This window comes from Schistocerca piceifrons, chromosome 11 (genome assembly GCF_021461385.2).
Source record: "Schistocerca piceifrons isolate TAMUIC-IGC-003096 chromosome 11, iqSchPice1.1, whole genome shotgun sequence".
In the NCBI taxonomy this organism is placed as follows: domain Eukaryota; kingdom Metazoa; phylum Arthropoda; class Insecta; order Orthoptera; family Acrididae; genus Schistocerca; species Schistocerca piceifrons.
Window position 1 is genome coordinate 85879206 of NC_060148.1, and position 21325 is coordinate 85900530.

Genomic DNA, 21325 nt, shown 5'->3' on the forward strand with positions numbered 1-21325 from the left:
GTGATACAATGTCTACACATTACTCAGTGAAACATGGAACAAGAAGGTGGGCACTTGCTGCGTTTTTTGATATAGTTGATTCAGCATGTCTCAAATACTTATGTCTTGTACTATAAATTTTTAGATGATATGCAAGAAGAGAATTCCTCTCAGAACTGGGAAAAGAACTGCTCAAACCTCACACATTTTGTGCCCCGAATGCAGAACACAACACATTCATTCAGCAATAATTTCCTCAGGCTCAAAGATCTTCTAAAGGGCAAGCAACATGATAATCAGGATGCAGATGTTCCAAATCTGAAACAAATAAGGTGTGATTCCTGCCCAAGGTCAGAAAACAGGAAAGTGAATCAAAGTCATGAGTGTCAAGTCTATCTGTAAAGAACATGCCAGAATAAGAGCGTGTGTAATGAGTGTTCATCATATGAGATGTAGAGAGAGTAGAAGTACATTTCTAACACAATTCCTTGTATGTGAAAATACACATCATATTAGTAGTAACTGACAGAAAGTCATCAAATAAAACAGACGTAATATCTGGTGTTCCCGAAGGAAGCGTTATGGGCCCTCTGCTGTTCCCGATCTACACAAACGATTTAGGAGACAATCTGAGTAGCCCTCTTAGATTTTCTGCATATGATGCTATCATTTACCATCTTACAAAGTCATCAGATGACCAAAACAAATTGTAAAATGATTTAGACATGATCTCTGTACATTGCGAAAAGTGCCAGTTGACTCTAAATATTGAGAAGTGTGAAGACATCCACGTGAGCACCAAAAGGAATCTGATAAATTTCGATTACACGATAAATCATGCAAATCTAACATCTGTAAATTCAACTAAATACTTAGGGATTACAATAACGAATGCCTTTAAGTTGGAATGATCACTAAGATAATGTTGTGGGTAAAGCAAAACCAATACTGTGATCTACGGGCAGAACACAGAGAAAATGCAACAGGTCTACTAAAGAGACTGTCTGCACTGCACTTTTACATCCTCTACTGCACTTGCGCATCCTCTTATGGAATATTGCTGTGCTGTGTAGGATATGCATCAGATATAATAGACGGAGGACATTAAAAAAGTTCAAAGAAGTTAAAGCTTGTTTTATATGATTTTCATTCAAATGAAACCTGGTCGGGGCGTCTACCTTTGCCTCACTCATAATGAGGCACCACGTAACTGCCGGTATGTTGGCGCAATCTATTGGTAGAGAGACTAACACACACGCACTGTTTGATGTTGCATAGTGCCAGTGTGGTTTCACCCCGAAGAGAAGGTGGCCACGCAAGTTATCGTCCACTATCGAACATACAGGTGAGTAAGCAGGGACAATGAGGAGCGATTCGATTTTTGGTGGCGGAGGGAGTTGGAGGCTGTGAAAGGTATCAACAGATGAAGGCTGTGCACAGTGAGTACAGTCTGAGTCATTCAAGTGTTGTGGAATGGCGCAAATGATTCCCTGAGAGGCACGAGTCACTGGAAGACGATGCTCGTCCTGGACAGGCTCTTCGTGTTATCACACCGGAAATAGTTGCGGAAGTGAATGCTTTAGCCTCTGGCAGAATCACCATGGACGAGATCCATCGATTACTGGGTATTAGCGTGGGCACCGCCCACACCATAACGTGTCAACACTTGAACTTTTGAAAAATCTGTGCACAGTGGGTTCCCCACCAACGGACCACCAAACAGCGCAATACTCGAATCGAGCTGTCTTTGAGTCATCTGCAACATTATCATGAGGAGAAAGACGGTTTTCTGTTGTGTATTGTCACAGGTGATGAAACATGGTGTCACCATTTTGAACCGGAAAGCAGGTGTCAGATCAAGCAGTGGAAACATGTGACTTCACCACCTCCAAAGAAATCAAAGGCCGTGGACACCAGTTCTGTTAAGGTCATGATGTGCTTTTTTGACCACACAGGCCCACTGCTTGTCGAGTTCATGGAACGGGAAACCACCATCCATGCCCAGCGTTTTCAAGCCACTTTACAGAATCTTAGACGAGCTATGAAGTCGAAATGCCGAGGCATGTTGTCCAGTGACGTTATCCTCCTGCATGAAAATGCCTGTCCACACACAGCCGATGCAGTGGAGACGACATTGCAGCAGTTTTGGTGGGAAGCACTGGAACATCCACCGTAAAGTCCTGACCTTTCACAGTGTGACTCATGTGTTTGGACCTCTTGAAACAACCTACTTGCGGACATTGATTCGCAATGGATGATGAAGTGTGTGATTGGGTCCAAGCCTGGATCCGACAGCAGCTTACTAGCTTCTTCAAGGAAGAAATCAATCGGCTAGTGTCTCAATGAGGTAAATGTGCCAACAGTTTTGGTGACTATTTTTGAGTGAGTGTAGTGTGTATAACTACATTTTTGAGTTAATAAAATCATTACCGTTACTTTGCACTAGTGACCGCTTTCATTTGATTGGCCCTTATACTATTGTGAAATAGGGGAGAGAGCACCACTGATTTGAAACATGAATTGGGGTGGCAATCATTAAAACAAAGTTGTTTTACATTGTTATGAAGTTTCAATCACCTATCTTCTCCTCAGAGTGCAAAAATATTTCGTTGACAGCCACCTACGTAAGGAGAAATGATCATTATAATAAAATAAGAGAAATCAGAGCTCACACAAAAGATTTAAGCATTCATTTTTTCCATGTGGTGTTAGAGAGTGGAACAGTGCAGAAATAGCCTGAAGGTGAGTCAATGAACCCTCTGCCAGGCACTTAATTGTGAACTGCAGAGTAATTGTGTACATAAAAACAAAAATAAAATATCTACACTTTCATACTGCAAACATAGCTAGCACATAATTAGAACTTGCACACAACTTAACACTTTGGGTCCTGAGCCATTGCGCGCAGGTGTCTACCATAAAGACACTGATTTTAACGTATTTTAAACTACTACAACTCATGCAAGGTTTCAGTTATAGCAATAAAATTACTCTTATTGAAAAACCTAGACTTTCTTGTTTAAAACCATATATAATACCTTTCTCTTGAATTAATACATACTTTTGACAAGCGTTTTTATTATAACATTGTTTTTGAAAAAAGGAAAAATTGGTCAAAGGTATACTCCTGTATTTTCTAGCAGGATTTTTTTTTCTTTTTTTTACACACAAAAATTGTAATTATGATGGATACGGTATGTCTTATCTACAATAACCTCCTGTAACTATTTTAGGATGCAATTTTGCTCTTTGTGTGGCAAAATTTGAAGCGCGGCATTTTGCACAATGCTACTTTACATTCACTACACTGGTAGCTTGTGTCTTTTCGCCACACTTTGCCAGAAACTTCCTTATTTCCATAAGTGTAACTCCTTTCCACTTTGATAATGAGCAGGTGGGTGAAAGGGAATTTGTGCTTCATAATTTCCTGATGCATTGTTGAGCATACAGGTTAGTTTGTTCCTTTATATGTTTCATCATACTGTCTGTCAGGGAATATGAAAAAAATTCTAGAGGTGCACTGTTCTGGTCTAAACTGACAACATTGTATATTCCAAATTGTCCTGAGAATAGATCGGTATCTGGTGCACGATCAGTAGTCGTCCAACCTCCCTCAGAATCGGTGCGGCGCGCACGTCTCGGCTTCCCCCCTCGCCGTTAGTCTCACTCGTTCTTCAGGCACAATATCGACGGGATTACTTGCTGCTGAAGTGCTTGGACACCTGCTCTCCTCTTCTGAGTCTATCAGAAAAGTAGTATTTGCAAATAAAATCATAATTATGTACTGAGAGTTTTTTCAGTGAAAATCTGAACAAAAATTATAGATGTTTTGTTGTCAGAATTCTTTACCTGAACTGCCAGAAACTACTTCTTGAATATAGTCCACATCATCATCAGAGTCATCTACAATATCTTCCTCTGACAAATCAACATCAATTTCTTCTAAATCACGATATAAGTCGCGAGCAATTTCTTCGTCCGTCAAGCCACGCTTCGCCATGTCGACGCAACTGAGACCGCGCGGGAAAAAAAATCGCTGCTCACAAAACCCGACAAATAAAAAGGGAAGCGCACCCTTCCACAGCATGCCCGCACTATCTAGTGACCGATACTCGAACTACAGTCCGTGCAGCGCCTCCCAGACAAGCGAGAGCCGTAAGAACACACAAAGGAAAGGAGGGGAAGAACGAGAACACGTGCCTGTAAAATTACGGGCGCCAGACTTTCGGGCAGGTCGCGCACGCCCGTATTTTTCCGGGCGTCGGCGCCTAAGTGTTAAATTATAGCACGCAACAACAGAGTTGTAATTTCAACAATGTGCATGAGCTCACAATAAGTCATTGCTATCTTGCAAAAAAAAATTTTACATTTTATTGCCATATAGTTGCTAGAATCCCTTTGAGGTCAAAAAAGACACCACACACATAATAAGTTTCTCCACACCTGATACTGTGTGAGGATTAAATGCATGGTGTGGGTGCACAGTCCTCATTGGTGCCATACTTAACAGCACATTCAATGTTGCACATTACAGGCATTATCTTGAGAGAACATTACTATGCAATTTGGATGCTCCGCCTCTCTAATAGAGGGGTAGGTTTTTTTCCAGCAGGATGGTGCACCTCGACACTAGTCAAAAGCATCCGCTGATTCCTGCACGAGGTTCTCCCTGGGCATTGGATTGGTAGATGGGAGTCCAGTGGAACAGCCACCTCGGTCGCCAGATCTGACACTTCTGGACTTTCTCTTTGGGAGCACCTCAAGTCTACATTGTATACCAACATTCTAAGAACATTAACTGACCTAGAGGAAAATATCACAGTAGCCTGTACAGAAATGCCAACAGCAGCGATACTGCCACGTGTCCAACAGTGTCTGTTGCCATGTTCAGATGTGTCATGTGCAGGATGGTGGTCCCTTTCAACACCTTTAGCATTAGAGGTATGGGCGCACATCTCACCGGGGATGGCAGTATCATCGTACTGTTAACCCTGAGGCCATCAGTGACTGATGATGTAACATTTTGTTTCTACAATTAAAGTAGATCTGTAGCATGCATTCCTCTCTTTGTATTGTTGCTATCTCCACTAATTATGACTTTGTCCTATGGGCCAAGGCTTTTGAATCACCAATGTATATGCTGACATAAGTTTAATATACCAAAATAATCAATAAACCTGCACTCACTTCATATGTGACACTAAGAAATGAACACTTACATTATTCTCATCACGATCCACTTCAAGTGCTGCTTCTGTCTCGTCTTTAATGTTATAAGTCCATTCCGAAGATGATGGTCGACCAAGATCCTTCAAAAAAATTAACGGATCCAATTAAACAACAGAAGAGGATCTGAAGTTCAGAGAGAAGTAATGGATAGTGTTTTGAAAAAAAGATTACCAGATGGACATCAACTAAAGTAAAACAAGGGTAACTGATAAAGAACCACTCGTGTGCAAGGACGCAATAGGTCAATGATGTTCACAGCATTTAAAGGCCTGCATATTGTCAGTCATGCAACCGTAATATTGGTTGCTAATGGCAACAGGGGGCGGGACTAGACGTATCCAATGGTGAGCACGCCATGAGGTTATGGAGCACAGTTGAACTGCTAAGTCAACAAGTAACTCACAACAGTGCTACAGTGCTAGTGGTGTTAACACAAAGCAGAGCACTGGCAACAATAAACAAAGCACACATTGCATTACATCTAACCACAGTTGCTGAAGTTGAAATGTTGTCAGAAACAGACCCAAGGAATTTCGCAGAGTGAGAAAGAAATTGCAGACGAAATATTAGCATTTTTACAAGATGAGTCAGTGGAATGTGCAGTGTTGTATATGCTCGACTGTGTGGACAATGTACACAACGAATACAATGACGACAGTATGTGCTTAACAAGTGTGTGCGATACTGGAACAGGTATCGAGCCATATAATTCATTATCCTTCTCAGACGCAAAGCTACAAATCCTGTCTCCAGTGAAATGTAATAAAGGACAATCACTGTCTATGGAGCAGGTACTAAACGTAAGTACGTACATGGAAGACCATTCGCAGCGTTATAAAAAAACAATTTGTTCATAATTGTATTTTTTACTATGCTGAAGAATAAGTCTGCAGCAATATGATTGTGTAGTGCATAAGAAAAACTGCAGATATTCAAGGGAGCACAGGACACACTTGTTACAAAAACTGGTGTTTGCGTGTTTCAAGAATGCTTGATACAATTTACAGAATGGGCACAATAGTGACCTACTATGTTGTGCACAACATAGATAACAGTGATTTGAGGGAAGCAGTGGATGGTTGCATAAATTCCAACAGTGCTACAGAATTGGAAGACGTAAGGTAATGAAATTTCAAACAAAGCGTCAACTTGAGGATACACAACAGACTGAACAATCGGCCTGAAAATTTGTAGATGAGATAGAGAAATTTATCTCAGCATTCAGGATGGAATTTGTTTTCAGCTCCAACAAACTGGGATTTGAAGACGGAATGCATACGAATGGAACCCTGGAAATTAATGGCACCAAGGGAGTTGTATCAAGATAATTAACATCAATGATTCCATGCATTCACATACAATTATGCTGACTGTTAATCTGGATGGTAAATTGGCTGGAAAGTTATTTGTTGGGCTGCAAGAAGCTGGAGGTGCTCTACGCCCTATGATTCTTTCACATGTGCGTCATCTTGCAAGGGCAATAGGGAATATTTATCTCACTGTAAGCAAAAGTCCGAAAATGGGCATAATAGAACTACAGTTATGGTATGAGCATTGCTATTGGCCAATAGCTTGATTCCTGGTCTGCGTATAAAAATCATATTCCTTTAGAGCAAACTGTCCCTCCTGAAAAGTGTGTGACTATATAATTCATATCACTTGGAGCCACTGGACAAATTTAGCCTCTGGATGTTTGTTTCAAAATGTTCAAATGTGTGTGAAATCTTATGGGACTTAACTGCTAAGGTCATCAGTCCCTAAGCTTACACACTACTTAACCTAAATTATCCTAAGGACAAACACACACGCCCATGCCCAAGGGAGGACTCGAACCTCCGCCGGGACCAGCCGCACAGTCCATGACTGCAGCGCTCTAGACCGCGATGTTTGTTTCATGCGTGCCTATGAAACATTATCACACTATCTGCAGCTGCTCCTTAAGTTTGCCATTTGGTCGCATTCCATCAGTTCTCATCACACCATTACACCAATAAGATTCTACTTTCATTCCTTAAGAGTGGATACATAACAAAGTCCTGCATGGTTCATAACTCATAGGCAGTTCACCTTCGATTTTGATGGTGCAAACCTTTGTGATCACTATTGTGCCCTGTTTTTTATTCAGCATTCATGGTGCAAGTTAATGGTTTGTTTTAGACATTTCTCTAATGACAATGATGACCATTTCGTGAAATGTAACACATAGAAGATCTGTTTAAAAAATTCCAGAACATTCGTAATTTCACACCAATGGTGTGTTGGAGTGAAATGCAGTTGGCATCCCTGCATATGCCTGTGTTTAATGTGTAACTACCAGAAGTTTCATTTATGTATGTCTCGTAGTTATTTTTCAGTGCTGTATCGAGTAGAATGTTGTGCTGTACAGTTTGTGAATTTCGAGATGGAAGAGTTAAAGGAGCAACATGCCTGCATTAAATTTTGTGTGAAACTCCAGAGAACCTTTATTAATGGTTCACATGGTTTAAAAATGGCTCAACAGAAATTAAACATGACTTTCGTTTAGGGTGCCCTTCGACATCTACCGACGAAGCTCATGTCAGGAACATCATCAATGAAGTTGCGAGTGTCATTCGAAGACTGACTGTCAAAGAGATTGCAGAAGAATGTAACATTTTAGTTGGATTATGTCATGAAATCCTGAGAGAGACTTTGAATGCATTGTGTTTGATGAGATAAGTGATGCTTGTGAGTGGACTGGTGTAGGTGGTGGTGGTGGTGGTGGTGGTGGTGGTGGTGCTGGTTGCAGTGGTAGGAAACGGCCAGAAATGTGGTGACACAATTCATGGCTCTTGCATCATAACATTGCACCTGCACATTTACCCCCATTGGTGTGTGACTATTGCACAAAGAACAAAATCACTGTGCTGCCTCATGCTCCATACTCTCCAGACCTGGCCCCTGTCGACTTTTTTATTTCCAAAGTTGAGAGAGATCTTGCATCTAGGTCTATTACAAGGATATGAGCCAGGAGGTAACAGGTTTGGAGTATGAGTTATGTAGGAACAGATGACGATATTGTGCAGGTTCGGTGGGAAGTGGAATACCACAGTGGGAGGGGTGGGATGGATAGTGGATAGGACACTTCTCATTTCAGGACACGATGAGAGGTAGTCGAAACTTTGGCGGAGTATGTGATTCGGTTGCTCCAGTCCTCGGTGGCATCGAGCCCCAAGCGGAATGTGCCTCTGTGGCCAGATGGTGGGACTTGAGAAGGTAGTGGGTGACTGGAGACATACGACACTGGAGATCTGTTTCTGTACAAGGTTGCGAGAGTAATTCTGATCTGTGAAGGCCTCAGTGAGACCTTCAGTGTATTTTGGGAGGGACTTATCGCTACTACAGATGTGAAGGCCACGGGTAGCTAGGCTTTGTGGAAGGGATTTCTCAGAATAGAATGGGTGGCAACTGTTGAAGTGGAGGTTGTGTGTGTGTGTGTGTGTGTGTGTGTGTGTGTGTGTGTGTGTGTGTGTGTGTGTGTGTGTGTGTTTTGTCTAATTCTGATAAAGGCCTTTTCGGCAGTCTTTTTGTTGTGCCTATCTGCGACTCAACATCTCTGCCATAATGCCGAGGCTAAGGCATAAGGGTGCATACAGTAATTAGTGAATATGCACTGAATCCCACTCTGGCAGAAACATCTGTCTGATACGATTTGACTAAAAAGAGGGATAGGTTGATAAAAAAAACTTCGTGATGCATCAAGGTATCATTAATTTGGTAATGGAGAAAAGTGTGGGGGGAAAATTGTAAACAAACAACAAATCTTGATTACAGCAAACAGGTTCAAATGAATATAGAATGCAGGATTTATGCAAATATGAAAAGACCAGGATGGGATAGACAGATATGGAGAGCTGCATAAAGTTAGTCTTCAAACTGATGACTCGAATGGTGGCTTAGTTTGCTGACTATATGTTTCTCCTGAGAGTCATTAGGAACTATATACTACAATGGAGAATAACAATATTTCTTTCTTTAATGTCTTTGAAGATAACTGACAGGATCAGAACTACTAGCCGATGTAGTGAACTTAATTCTCTTGGAATTTTTGTGTCATTAACATTAGCCACAGTCTTACATGGGGAAAGTTCACAGTCAGAATATAATACGTAGAATAAAGTCTCAGATCCTTACTGTGCAAGAGATGCTACGGAATGAGTACTTACATTATTCTCCATTTCATCCTTGTCGATTGTTAATTCTGGCTCGTTTTTAATGTTGTTAGTCCATTCCGAAACTGGTAGCAGGTTTTCAAGAACCTGAAAGAAATTGAAAGATGAAACTACATAATGGAAACTAAAGTTCAGGGGGAACATATATGAGGGGTGTTCAATAAGTAATGCAACACTTTTTTTTCTGAAAATAGGTTGGTTTTATTCAGGATTCCAATACACTATACTATTTCCCACTCTTTTGGCTACAAAATCCTATTTTTCGACATAATGTCCATTCAATGCGATGGCCTTACATCACCCAACTGGAAGGGCCTGTATGCCCGCACGTTACCAGTCTACTGGTCCACGTTGAAGCCAATGACTTATCACATCAATAAGCTCCCAAACCTCCCCATCATCCACGAACTGCTTCCTGCGGAGTGCAACCTCCATTGCGTCAAACAGGTGGAAGTCTGAAGGTGCAAGATCCAGCCTGATGAAGAAAATCAGTCCAAGAAAGTTTTGCGCGAGTTCCTCATGGGTGCGCAGATTGTGTTAGGTCTCATGTTCTCACTGAAATGGAGACGTTTGGTTGCTTTTTTGCGGCAACGCAGAGGACCGTCACCAGGACTTCACCAATTGAGGCTGCACCAACATTTTCTTCGTAGAAGACATGCTGTGGTACCAGTCCACGGGTTGCCGATTTGTTTCCGATCTGAAGTAATGAACCTATATTTCATCGCCTATGTCTGTGTTCGACAAAAAATTGTCACGATCAGCCTCGTAACATGCAAGCAACTGGGTATTTGCCTTATTTCTGGAAATTGTCTTAAATGGTTTATTGAGTCATTTCATGTTCACACCATGCTTTTTTCCCCTCTTGAATGCCACTATTCTTTTACAAAAATGGAAATGAAATTCAAATAATGTGAAAGCAACTAAAACGCTCCATTTGAGTCGTGTGATGCCTGTGATGTCACTGGCTAGCTCACTGCCCCTACCGTCATAAAGCCAACTCTCAGTGATGCCTTGTTCTGCAATTTACATTTCGAAAAATTAGATTACAAACGGTATGTAGTACCACACTGTACAAATACGTCCATACATCCATAAAATCTCGTCAAAAAGTGTTTTTGACTGCTCCAAAAAGTGTTTTTGACTGCTCCAAAGAATAAGAAGGTGAAAAAAAATGTGGCTGCACTATACTGGCAAAATGCCACCACGTCGATGCCCACATTTCCTTACTTAATTAAAACTGCCTTGCACTCTGAATCTGACATTAATTTACCTCTGAGATACATTTTCCCACTGTTATAATGAAGGATAGCGTCATTCAATGACACTAAATTCTTAGCAAAAATTATTGTTACATCCACTTCCTTGCACATCATTTGGTAGCTCGGTTGGTAAAGCGATGGACTATTGAATAATTGATATCCGCAGGTTGCTGGTCTGAATCCAGCCCGCAAAAATATTTTAACTTACTGGTAAAGCCAATTGCCACTTCTTTTATAGGAAAACCAAACCACAAATACAAAATTTCACCACACCGATTAGAAACAGAATTATTGCGTTTTTTTTTTTTTTTTGTTTGTTTTTTTTTTTTTTGGGGGGGGGGGGGGGGGGGGGGGAGTTTGCATGCACTTACATTTGCAATAGCTGTCCACACACATAACATTTGAAAAGATACTTCCTAGTTAATGTGGCCACAAATTTTTACTTTTATTAGAAACAATTTTTTTTATCTTTGTACTGTCCAGGTAGGATCTTTACGGTTTAAGTTTTTGAAACTTTAACATCTTACATACGATGCAGTTAACTCTGCTTCAGACACCAACATTAGTTTACACTCATAAACAGCACAGCGCTTATATTTTAATTACCTGCATGTTGTAATGCTTTATATCTCACTGCAAACAAAACCTCTTCGTCTTACACCTCGTTGTACTGTGCAAGTATGGCAGTATGTTCACTACTAGCAATACTCTTCAAGAAAGTTAACTGCTTGTGAGCAAAGTAAATGCATTTATCCTCAGTTGTCCATTTTCACACTAAGATTAAAGGTGAAGCTATCTACAGGGTGTACCAAAAATAATCATCCGATTTAAAAAAAAAAATCATAATTATTATGTTATTTGCAATATGTGCATGAACAATGTACTGTAGGAAAGAGCAAACTCTTGAGTTTTACATGGTTCCCACTACGTAGTAGCAGTGTGCGCCCACTTCAGTTCAAGTAAATATGGCAACAGGACAACAGAAAGCGTTTTATGTTTTGCGCAGCGTGGGTCACTACTAACTGTTCAGCAGGATTTTCGTACTAGCTATGGTGTGGATCCTCCTACAGCACAGAACATTACACAATAGGTTGTTTGTGTAAAGGCAAATTGCCGGGCCGACCCTGAGTGCCTGACACAGACATCGAACGCATCCGCCATGGTTTCACAAGGAGTCTGCAACAATCCGTTTGCCGTGCAGCTCGACAAGTCAACATGGCACCGATGTCCATCTGGCATGTGTTGCATCAAAGTTTACACATGAAACCATACAAAATTCAGCTACTATAAGCTCTTTGTGAAGGTAAGAAACAACAACGTGTGGAGTTCTGTAATTTTGTACTTAGCAAGATGGTTCTCTTCCATGCTTAAGTTTTTAGTGACACCCCAACATTCCATTTAAATGGAATAGTGAACCATCATAAGGTGAGAATATGGGGTACAGAACAACCACATGAAGTTTTACAACATGAGACGGGACACTCCAAAATTTAATGTGTTTTGTGCAGTTTCACGGGAAAAGGTGTATGGTCCATTTTTCTTTGCAGAGAACACTGTAACAGGAAGCACATATATTGACATGCTTGGGAACTTTCTTTTGCCACAGTTGGAGACTTATTCAAATGACTTCATTTAACAACAGGATGGGGTACCACCACATTGGCAAGAGTGGGAATTTTAAAATCAAATGATTACTGAACAATGGATCAGTCACATTGGACCAAATGATTCAGCCTTATGTTACTGGCCTCTAAGATCACCAGACCTGACTGTATGTGATTATTTCTTGTGGGTATTTGTAAAAGACTATGTGCCTCCATTACGAAGAACAATGCACGAACTGAGACATCGCATAACAGCAGCTGTGGAAGCTGTAACTCGAGACATCCTCGCTGCAGTGTGGGAACAATTGGAATATCGCATTGACATATGCTGTGCATCTCAAGGAGAGCATACTGAACACCTATTGAACGGTAAGGGTGGGGGAGGTGGAGTGGGGGTGGGCTAACCTTTTTGAGTTTCCCATTCATCAAACAACAAAATTCATTGTATATATTTATTAGTTTCAGAAATATAGATGTGCCATATCAGATCATTCTTTTTGATACACCCTGTATAATACACCCCATCATTGAAACAACTGCTATGAGTTCTTGCTAATGCTGTTTTGTGTAAAACTATTAAAAATATATGAATCTTCCACGACTCTAACCTGTGTTGTTATCCAGTCACATGCACTACACATTGTGTCACCTAGAGCATGTTACGTGCGGCACATCTGTTGAGTTTCTTGTACAGTGAAAATCAGCACTAAGATTTACCAAGAATAATTTTGAAACTTCTTGGCAGATTAAAACTGTTGAGATTCGAACTCGAGAGCTTTGCCTTTTGCAGGCCAGTGCTATACCAACTGAACTACCCAAGCACAACTCACGACCTGCCCTTACAGTTTTAATTCCGCCAGTAGGGTAGCTCAGTCAAGAGAGCACTTGCCTGCAAGAGGCAAAGGTCCCAAGTTTGAGTCTCGGTCCGGCACACAGTTTCAATCCGCCAGGAAGTTTCATATCAGCGCACACTCCGCTGCAGGGTGAAAATTTCATTCTGGAAGAATAATTGTATTGTGCTTTGGGTCACAGTTCATCATTGATAGTCAAAAATCTAGATATAAGGTACGAACCCATTTTCAAAAAAGTTCCACAATTCCTTAGTTTCTACCAAGTTTAATGATGCTGCAGGGAGCAGGGAAAATGAAGTCCATCCTTGCACATAACACCACTCTAAATGAGTGGAGCACAAATACGTCAACTTTCATAAGGTCCCCACTATCAGCATTTATGAAATTCCTTCCTTTTGTTGCTTACAAGTTGTAACGTGTTTTCCATGACTAAGTAGCTAAACTATTTGCAATAAAAGCACGCAAAAACCTAATAACTTGTGCTGACGCTTCTGTAACACACATACGGCTTCGTCTTACTCCTAGTCTGTGATGTCACCAGAGCATCAATCAATTAACAGATCCAAATCTTGATATTTAATCATTTTAAGCTTTAATTAGATAAAAAATAATAGATATTTTGTGAGAATATCAACTGTAAATGTGAGTTGAATAACTAAGAATAACAACTTTCTGAACTATATTTTTAACATAGGAAAACAGCCTATTCCATACAGATGGTGCTTTGTTGCTCTGCACGGTTTCTGTTAGGAAGCGTGGAACCCAGCTATGACATCTCCCTTACTTTATGAATGCATACGATTTATTTAGCAGTGCGTTAATATAATTACTTATATATTTGCACCTGGAGTGGCGTAAGTAAGGGCGATGCATAACAAAGTAATTTTGTTGTACCAATCTTGTAATTTGCCCGAGTCGGGTAGCTGGTGATACCTTATCATTAAAACTCCAGGTCATAAAATTTGCGGAGGTTTGTTTGTGGATGACAACATTTTTCCAGAGTCATTGCAGAATACATCAAACTTTAATATAGTCTCTCTGACAATCCAACAGCAGACAGACTGACTTACGGACTGAAAAGACTTGACTACAAAGTGAACCCCTAGGCGAACTGACGCTGCATTGCCGCGTTTGCTTTTAGTGTTCATTACTTCAATTATGACACCATCGTAAAATTAATAGTTACAATTAAAAGTTACAAATATACAAAAGGTTGACAATCAGATTACTTACAGCATAAAATATTAGTTCATTACAGATGAGTTTTAGGTTAGAAATTGTACAATTTAAAATTGAAAATTAGATATGACTTTTTTTTACAATAATGCGTTTCATTAATTTAATAAATACAAATCAATTATCAAACGGAAAATATTGCTAACATTTACATAATATATACACAAGTTGTTTAACCTCTTTAATGGCTCATAACTTTGAAATATGCCTCCAAACGTAAGTAATGGAGTTAATTACTTGTGCTAACAATGATCAATTAATTATTTTAGATATGGTATTAATTCTGGTTTACAAATTTGAAATTACGTATCACTTGAAATCACGTGAATTTAAATTTGGGTCTTGCTTTTTGATCGATTTACAATAACTTTTTCCAAACTGAATTTTCGAGATCTAATTTCAGTTAATTAACGAAAGTAATAACGATGCTAATATTTATAACTACTTCTAATCAAATGAATTTCATACTGATTATTATAGCTCTGAGTAAATGTTGATGGTTCATAGTGATTATTATGTTACATATTTACATATTATTTAATTATTCGTAAATTTTGTTTAAATATCATTCATAGTATTAAATAGTACAATTACATAACAGGAAAAGGTGCCATAGTGGCATGATTTTTATTCTTTGTGTAACAGAAAGTACCCGATACATGGCTACAAATTCCGGGTATTGCTGGGGGGTGGGGATGTTCCACAGTGGACACACACCATTCACTACTCCAACTGACTGCTGACTGACAGGTGTGTAAGCACTAACAGAAACATCCAGTTATGCAGCAAGGTGTCTATTTGTGATCCACTGATCACCTAAAATAGACTGCCCGCACCTTCTAACGTTGTCAGAGTCACAGCAGTGTGTAGACAAGCACCATTTGGGAGACAGGGGCAGGTTTCCGCAACCTTGTTGCGATGATGACAGATGCTTCATCCCACAACTCATTGTGCTTTTGCCCACATCTAGGTCTCCGTAGACATTCTGCAAGAGCCTGTGAATATCTACGATGCTCCAATTTTCTGCCAAAAGAAACTCAATGACAGCTCTCTGCCTGGAACACACCTCCATTACAGATGCGACTTTGAAGGTTATTTATAATGCTGCCATCTAAACTTCATGAAACTATATGGGCTGAAATGGGAATATCCTCGATGTCACACAACAAATTCTGCATTTTTTTTCATAGGCTGAAGAAAAAAATCTATTGCATTACTTACGAAATGCCCCTCATACTAAGTTTAAGGAATTATTTCAATAAAACAGTCTAGATCACATGTCAGAAGTATATTTCACTTGGTGACTAATTTTGGTCTCTTACAAGACCGTCATCAGACCATTTCTACTCTGTAAACCAGAGTATTACATTTTGTAAATGGTTGAGGAATAAATAGAATCACAGAAGTAAAATAACAAAATAAATAGCCGGTACATTCACTGGAGCCAGTAGGAGATGGTGGAGAGGCAGCTCTGAAGAGGCGTGTGGAACACTGCTGAATGAAGCCGAGTTGCTCATGGTTTTATAGCGAAAACTTCACCCACTGTCTCAGGCATAGCATCACCAATAGCCAGTAGCAGAAAGCTGTTACTGTAATCTGTGAAGGTTGTTTGTAAAAATATATCGCTACAAGTTAAAATTATAGAGAAAACAGTTAGGGGTATTACGAATATGGCACATAAATAATATGCACCATACAGTGTTCTTAAATAGCAAAGACTGCCTAGCCCAATGACACTGGCTCATTTCAAAGCATGCTGGCCTCTACATGTCCTTGTAACAACACGAGTGTGGCAAAGATGGTTGATAGGATGCCAACTGGTTGCCAAGGAGACGAAAACATATTCTCCATCGTCAGCCGAAGATATTACAGAACCCAGTCGGGAGCGATACGGAAATCTACGAGTGCTGCTTTCAGTTATAGATGTTCTGGAGTCAACTGTGGATGTGTTTCATGTACGTAGAAAAGAGCAGTTGCCTGTTGTTCAATTACAGAAAAGTAACTGCAAAATCATTATTACATGAGCACACTATTTTTTACAAACGTAATGATTACGATATTACATCTTCAAAATGGTTTAAAAAATGTAGCATACATTTTGTGCAGATGACAAACAGCATGTACGTAAAGACTACAATGGAAGAATTAAAATAAATATTAATGTAAAAGGAGCAACCAAGTTGATAACAGCAGTGTCACAGTATTAATTCACAAGCTGTTTGTCATCATGAAGTATTATATTTTCATTATGTAAAATGTATTTGGGAGAATATACAATTAAAATCTACAACAGAAAATTATTTTTTAAAAAAATTAATATTTATGAGAACTGCCAAATTGTAATGTCATTTTTAAAATGTGTGGACACTTCCAATAACAAGTAGCACAAGCAGTGAGTACTAAGGTCATGACGATCAGCCTTTATCAAACATATAAAAATATTTATTACAATCCAAAAATAAGGTATAATACCCTATGTAACTAAATGCCCCATTCTGCTCTCTCACACTGTCTAAGGTCGCTGATATGGGAGTACCTGGCAGTAGGTGACAGCACAATGCACCTAATATGAAAAACGTATGTTTTTTGGGGTGTCTGGATACTTTTGATCAAATAGTGTATTTATTCCTCCGCCATTTACAAAATATAAAGCTCTTGTTTACAGACTAAAAATGACCTAAGAATAGTCTTGAAAGACCGAAACCAGTCACCAAGTGAAATATACAAATTATAATGTAACAGTATTATTGAAACAATTCTAATACAATTTTATCAATTGTTGTTTTTTCCCATGGATAATGTTCCAAAAAATTCTTAAAGTTGAAGGAGTTTGCCACTGCCATTGAAATTCTACCATAGCTAGCAAATCAGTTGGAGGATCAGGTGAACAGAACAGTTAGTATCTCGAAAATTTTTCAGAAAAAGGCACACAAAAAACTGAGTGTAGGATAGTTGAATAAGTAAGATGATGTTGGGAGAAATGGATTGGAAATGAAATGCCGAGAGCAGTTGGCAAGTTTTGATATTTGGACAGAAAAAATAACTGATGATAGTAAAAGTGAAGTGGGTATGAAACAGACCGGCAATTAGAGGATAAGATTTCCTGAGAGAGAGGAATACATCAACATAAAATATATATATTTAATTCCTGGAAAATCTTTTATGAAAGTTCCTGTTTGGAGAACAGCTTTGTACACAAGTTAAACAAGGACAATAATCACTATAGACCAGAATAAAGTAGTAGTTTTGGAAAGGTCAGATTACAGAAGAATACTAGAGATTACGTGAGTAAATTTAGCTAGTAACGAAGTAGTACTGAAACTATTTGCAGAAAACAAAACTTTACTTCACAATTTGACCAAATAATGAACAATAGGTTGCTATGAGAAATTCTAAGGTATCATGGAGTCATAATTTGGTAACGGGGGGGGGGGGGGGGGGGGGAGTGTGAGATGTACAAATTGTAGAAAAGTAAACAGCTGGAAGGTTCAAATGGATGTAGGGTGCAGCAGGCCAAGATGGGATGGACAGGCACAGAGAGTTGCAAAAAACCAGCCATCAGACCAATGACTGCACCAACAAATCAGTTCTACATCTACATCCACATACATACTCCACAAGCCACTGTATGGTGCATAGTGGAGAGTAGGGTAACATGTATCACTAGTAGTCACTTCCCTTAATGTTCCATTTGCAAATACAGCAACCGAAAAATGATTTTCTATTAGTTTCCACACGTGCTCTAATTTTTCTCATCTTATCTTTGCATTCCTTATGCATAATATACAATGGTGGCTGTAGAATCGATCTGTAGTTGGCCTCAAATGCCAGTTTTCTAAAATTACGTAACAGTGACTTGCAAAAAGAGCATTGTCTTCGTTCCAGGGAGTCCCATTTGTGTTCACAAAGCATTTCTGTAATACAAATGCTGATCAAACATACTAGTAAAATATCTAACCGATTGCCTCTGAAATGTTTCAGTTTCCTCCTTTAAGCCGATGTGTGGGAGTCCCAAACACTCTACCAGTAACCATTCATTAGACACTGCATGCTACAATGAAAAATAACAATTTTTGTTGCTTTAATGTCTTGGGGGATAACTGGCAGGACTGCAAATGCAAAGTCATATAATGAACAGAATTTCCCTGATGGAAATGATCTGGAGACACACAGCCCGGATTCAGATAAAATAATCCGTATGAAACACAACTAGCTTTTTATTCTCATGAAGTGACTGCTATTGATATATGACACTTATTGATACCGTATTTCTAGATTTCCACATGGATTTTGATATCCTTCCGCACAAGTGGCTTCAAATCAAATTGCAGTCTGCACTAACTGAAAAAGTCATCTTTTGAAACAGAAGTAGTATCGGGTGTTCCCAAGGAAGTGTTATGACCTCTATAAATGATTTAGAAGACAAATGGTTCAAATGGCTCTGAGCACTATGCGACTTAACTTCGGAGGTCATCAGTCGCCTAGAACTTAGAACTAATTAAACCTAACTAACCTAAGGACATCACACACATCCATGCCCGAGGCAGGATTCGAACCTGCGACCGTAGCGGTCGCTCGGTTCCAGACTGTAGCACCTAGAACCTCACGGCCACTCCGGCCGGCATTTAGAAGACAATCTGAGCAATCGTCTAAGACTGTTTCCAGATCATGCTGTCATTTACTATCAGTAAAACCATCAGAATGTCAAAACCAACTGCAAAATGATTTAACTAAGATATCTGTGTGGTACAAAAAAAAAAAAGCACCTGACTCTAAATTTGGAGAAGTTTGAGGTCATCTACAAGAGTACTAAAAGGAATCCTCATCAGGTTACCTTCCATTCGGAAAGTGGGTGCACTCAGTGACTGTTATGGACACACAAATTATAGAGTGCAGCAATCAGTTGTCCTTTTTAAGATTTTATTACGCAAATCCAGATTTCGGCTAGTAGTTAGCCATATTCAATGCACTATTTTCTATTCTCAATGCATGTAAGTCCCTTTTGTTTGGGCGTTCAGTTCTTTGAATATTACTGACACAGTAGTATTCAAAGAACTGTGACTGATGCCCGAACAACAGGGAGTTACATGCACTAAGAATAGAAAATAGTGCATTGAATATGGCTAGCTACTAGCCGAAATCTGGATTTGCGTAATAAGATCTTAAAAAGGACAACCGATTGCTGCACTCTATAACTTATAAAAGGAATCTGTTACATTTTCACTTGCTTAAGTATATCTTGCCACTTTCAGGATTTTTTATTTTATTTTATTTTTTTTTTTATGTATTAATTATTTTCTCACAATTTATAAAACCTTGAAGCTATTTCTCGGTGTTAATTTGATCTGACTTTCTGGATGTTTGGTAAACATTTTGAAACGTTATTTCATTTGATGTACAAAGCCAAGAAATATTGACTATACATAATATATTCAGATACTTGTGACAACAACCCGGATTGGATATATATGAACAGTTTCTATACTGCCACAATATAAATATACAAATATAATTTCGAATATTCATGTCTGATAAGATTTGTAAAATATTTTATGGTATTGCAAACTGTTAGGATAAATTTTATTCTTCTGTCTTTTATATGATAATATTACTCTAGAACATGTCATATGGACACTTTAAAACTGCAACGTAATTAATTCAATCAAATTTGTAATTTGTTAGCTTAGTTGTGTTTGAGTGTTTGAAGGAGGGAAAATTAATGGACACTCTAGAAGTGATAGTTTCGGAGAAACATTCATTCAGAAAATTTGATGTAAATATTGATTTTGTAAAAGTTTGGAAATTTCTTTGTAATCTCATATTTCCAATTCTTGTTTTCTTGATGTATATGTCTGTAGCTATTTGGAAAATTTATCTGTATGTAAAGTTTCATGATCCAATTTTGTACCTTTTAAGATATATGCAGTTAGTGTTATTTTGTCCAACTAGTACTGTATCAAATCAGTCACACTAATATTTCTGTGAGAAGAGTTTCGTCTATCAGGCTAGGCAAAACTCTTCGGGGGTATTGAAATATTACTGTATCTCATTGATACCTATCAGAACCCCTCGGAGAGCATTAAAGATAAACATCAGTCCTAATTTATCTGTTTCCAAATTACATACAAAAATAACCACTATTTCAGTATACATATAATTCGAAAACGATGCTTTGCTGATTAACATTGTTCTTATGTGAGAAACATAATAAAAATGTGAAATTAATACTGTAACTAATCGAAAGAAATAGAGCACATGGTCAGGATGTACCAGTAAACCTATCATTATAAAATTACTACAGCAAATTAAATAGAACATATAAATAAAGCATGTTAATTGAATCTCCAGTATGTGTTAGCACTGAAATTCAGGCACTAGTTGATTTGTTATAAACAAATTTAGAAATGTAATTGTTACCTGTAACATATTTGGTCAGAAAATGCTATATTAACTCATAACTAAGTTGAAAATAGGTTCACCTTGTTCAGCAGTGAGATTGTAAATTTTTAGCAATGTGTACCTCATATTCGGTTTAACTTTTAATTGTGATTTTACATAAAATTGTAATTTTCATAGAGGTCACGCAGGCGCCTTGGGGCACTCGTTTTTTGGCTAGGGTCGCGAGCAAATGTATTGTAGGCTCACTCGTTTGTTGATTGTTGTGAACTTTGTGTCATTTGATGTCAACTTTGGGTACATGCGATGTAACCGGTAAAGTTCACCAGGCTCGGACACCTGAGTCCTGGAAATATATTGGTATTAAAACTGCACTGTACTTTGGAATTTATTTGGGAGTTTTCCGCAATTCTTTTCATAGGCTGCACAGCGACGAGACATGAATCCAGGAATTTTACTAAACCACGAGAACTAAACAACTCTCAATGTTGGTAGAATTGACGTGAAGACAACAGCGCATTGACTGGGCATTTTCACTCAAAACATTTGCAACACGGAGGTGGGAAAATTTAAACATCTCA

The 21325-nt window shown here is 38.8% G+C and overlaps 1 protein-coding gene across 1 annotated transcript in view; it reads right to left on the reverse strand.

Annotated features, from left to right (window-relative positions):
• Window positions 1-21325, reverse strand: part of LOC124719729 — a 173880-nt gene that overhangs the window by 65103 nt on the left and 87452 nt on the right. Inside the window, exons 8-9 of the mRNA XM_047244931.1 lie at window positions 9393-9485; window positions 5199-5288 (exon numbers count right to left, since the gene is read on the reverse strand). Coding sequence (XP_047100887.1) covers window positions 5199-5288; window positions 9393-9485 — 183 coding nt within the window. The remainder of the gene's footprint in view (window positions 1-5198; window positions 5289-9392; window positions 9486-21325) is intronic.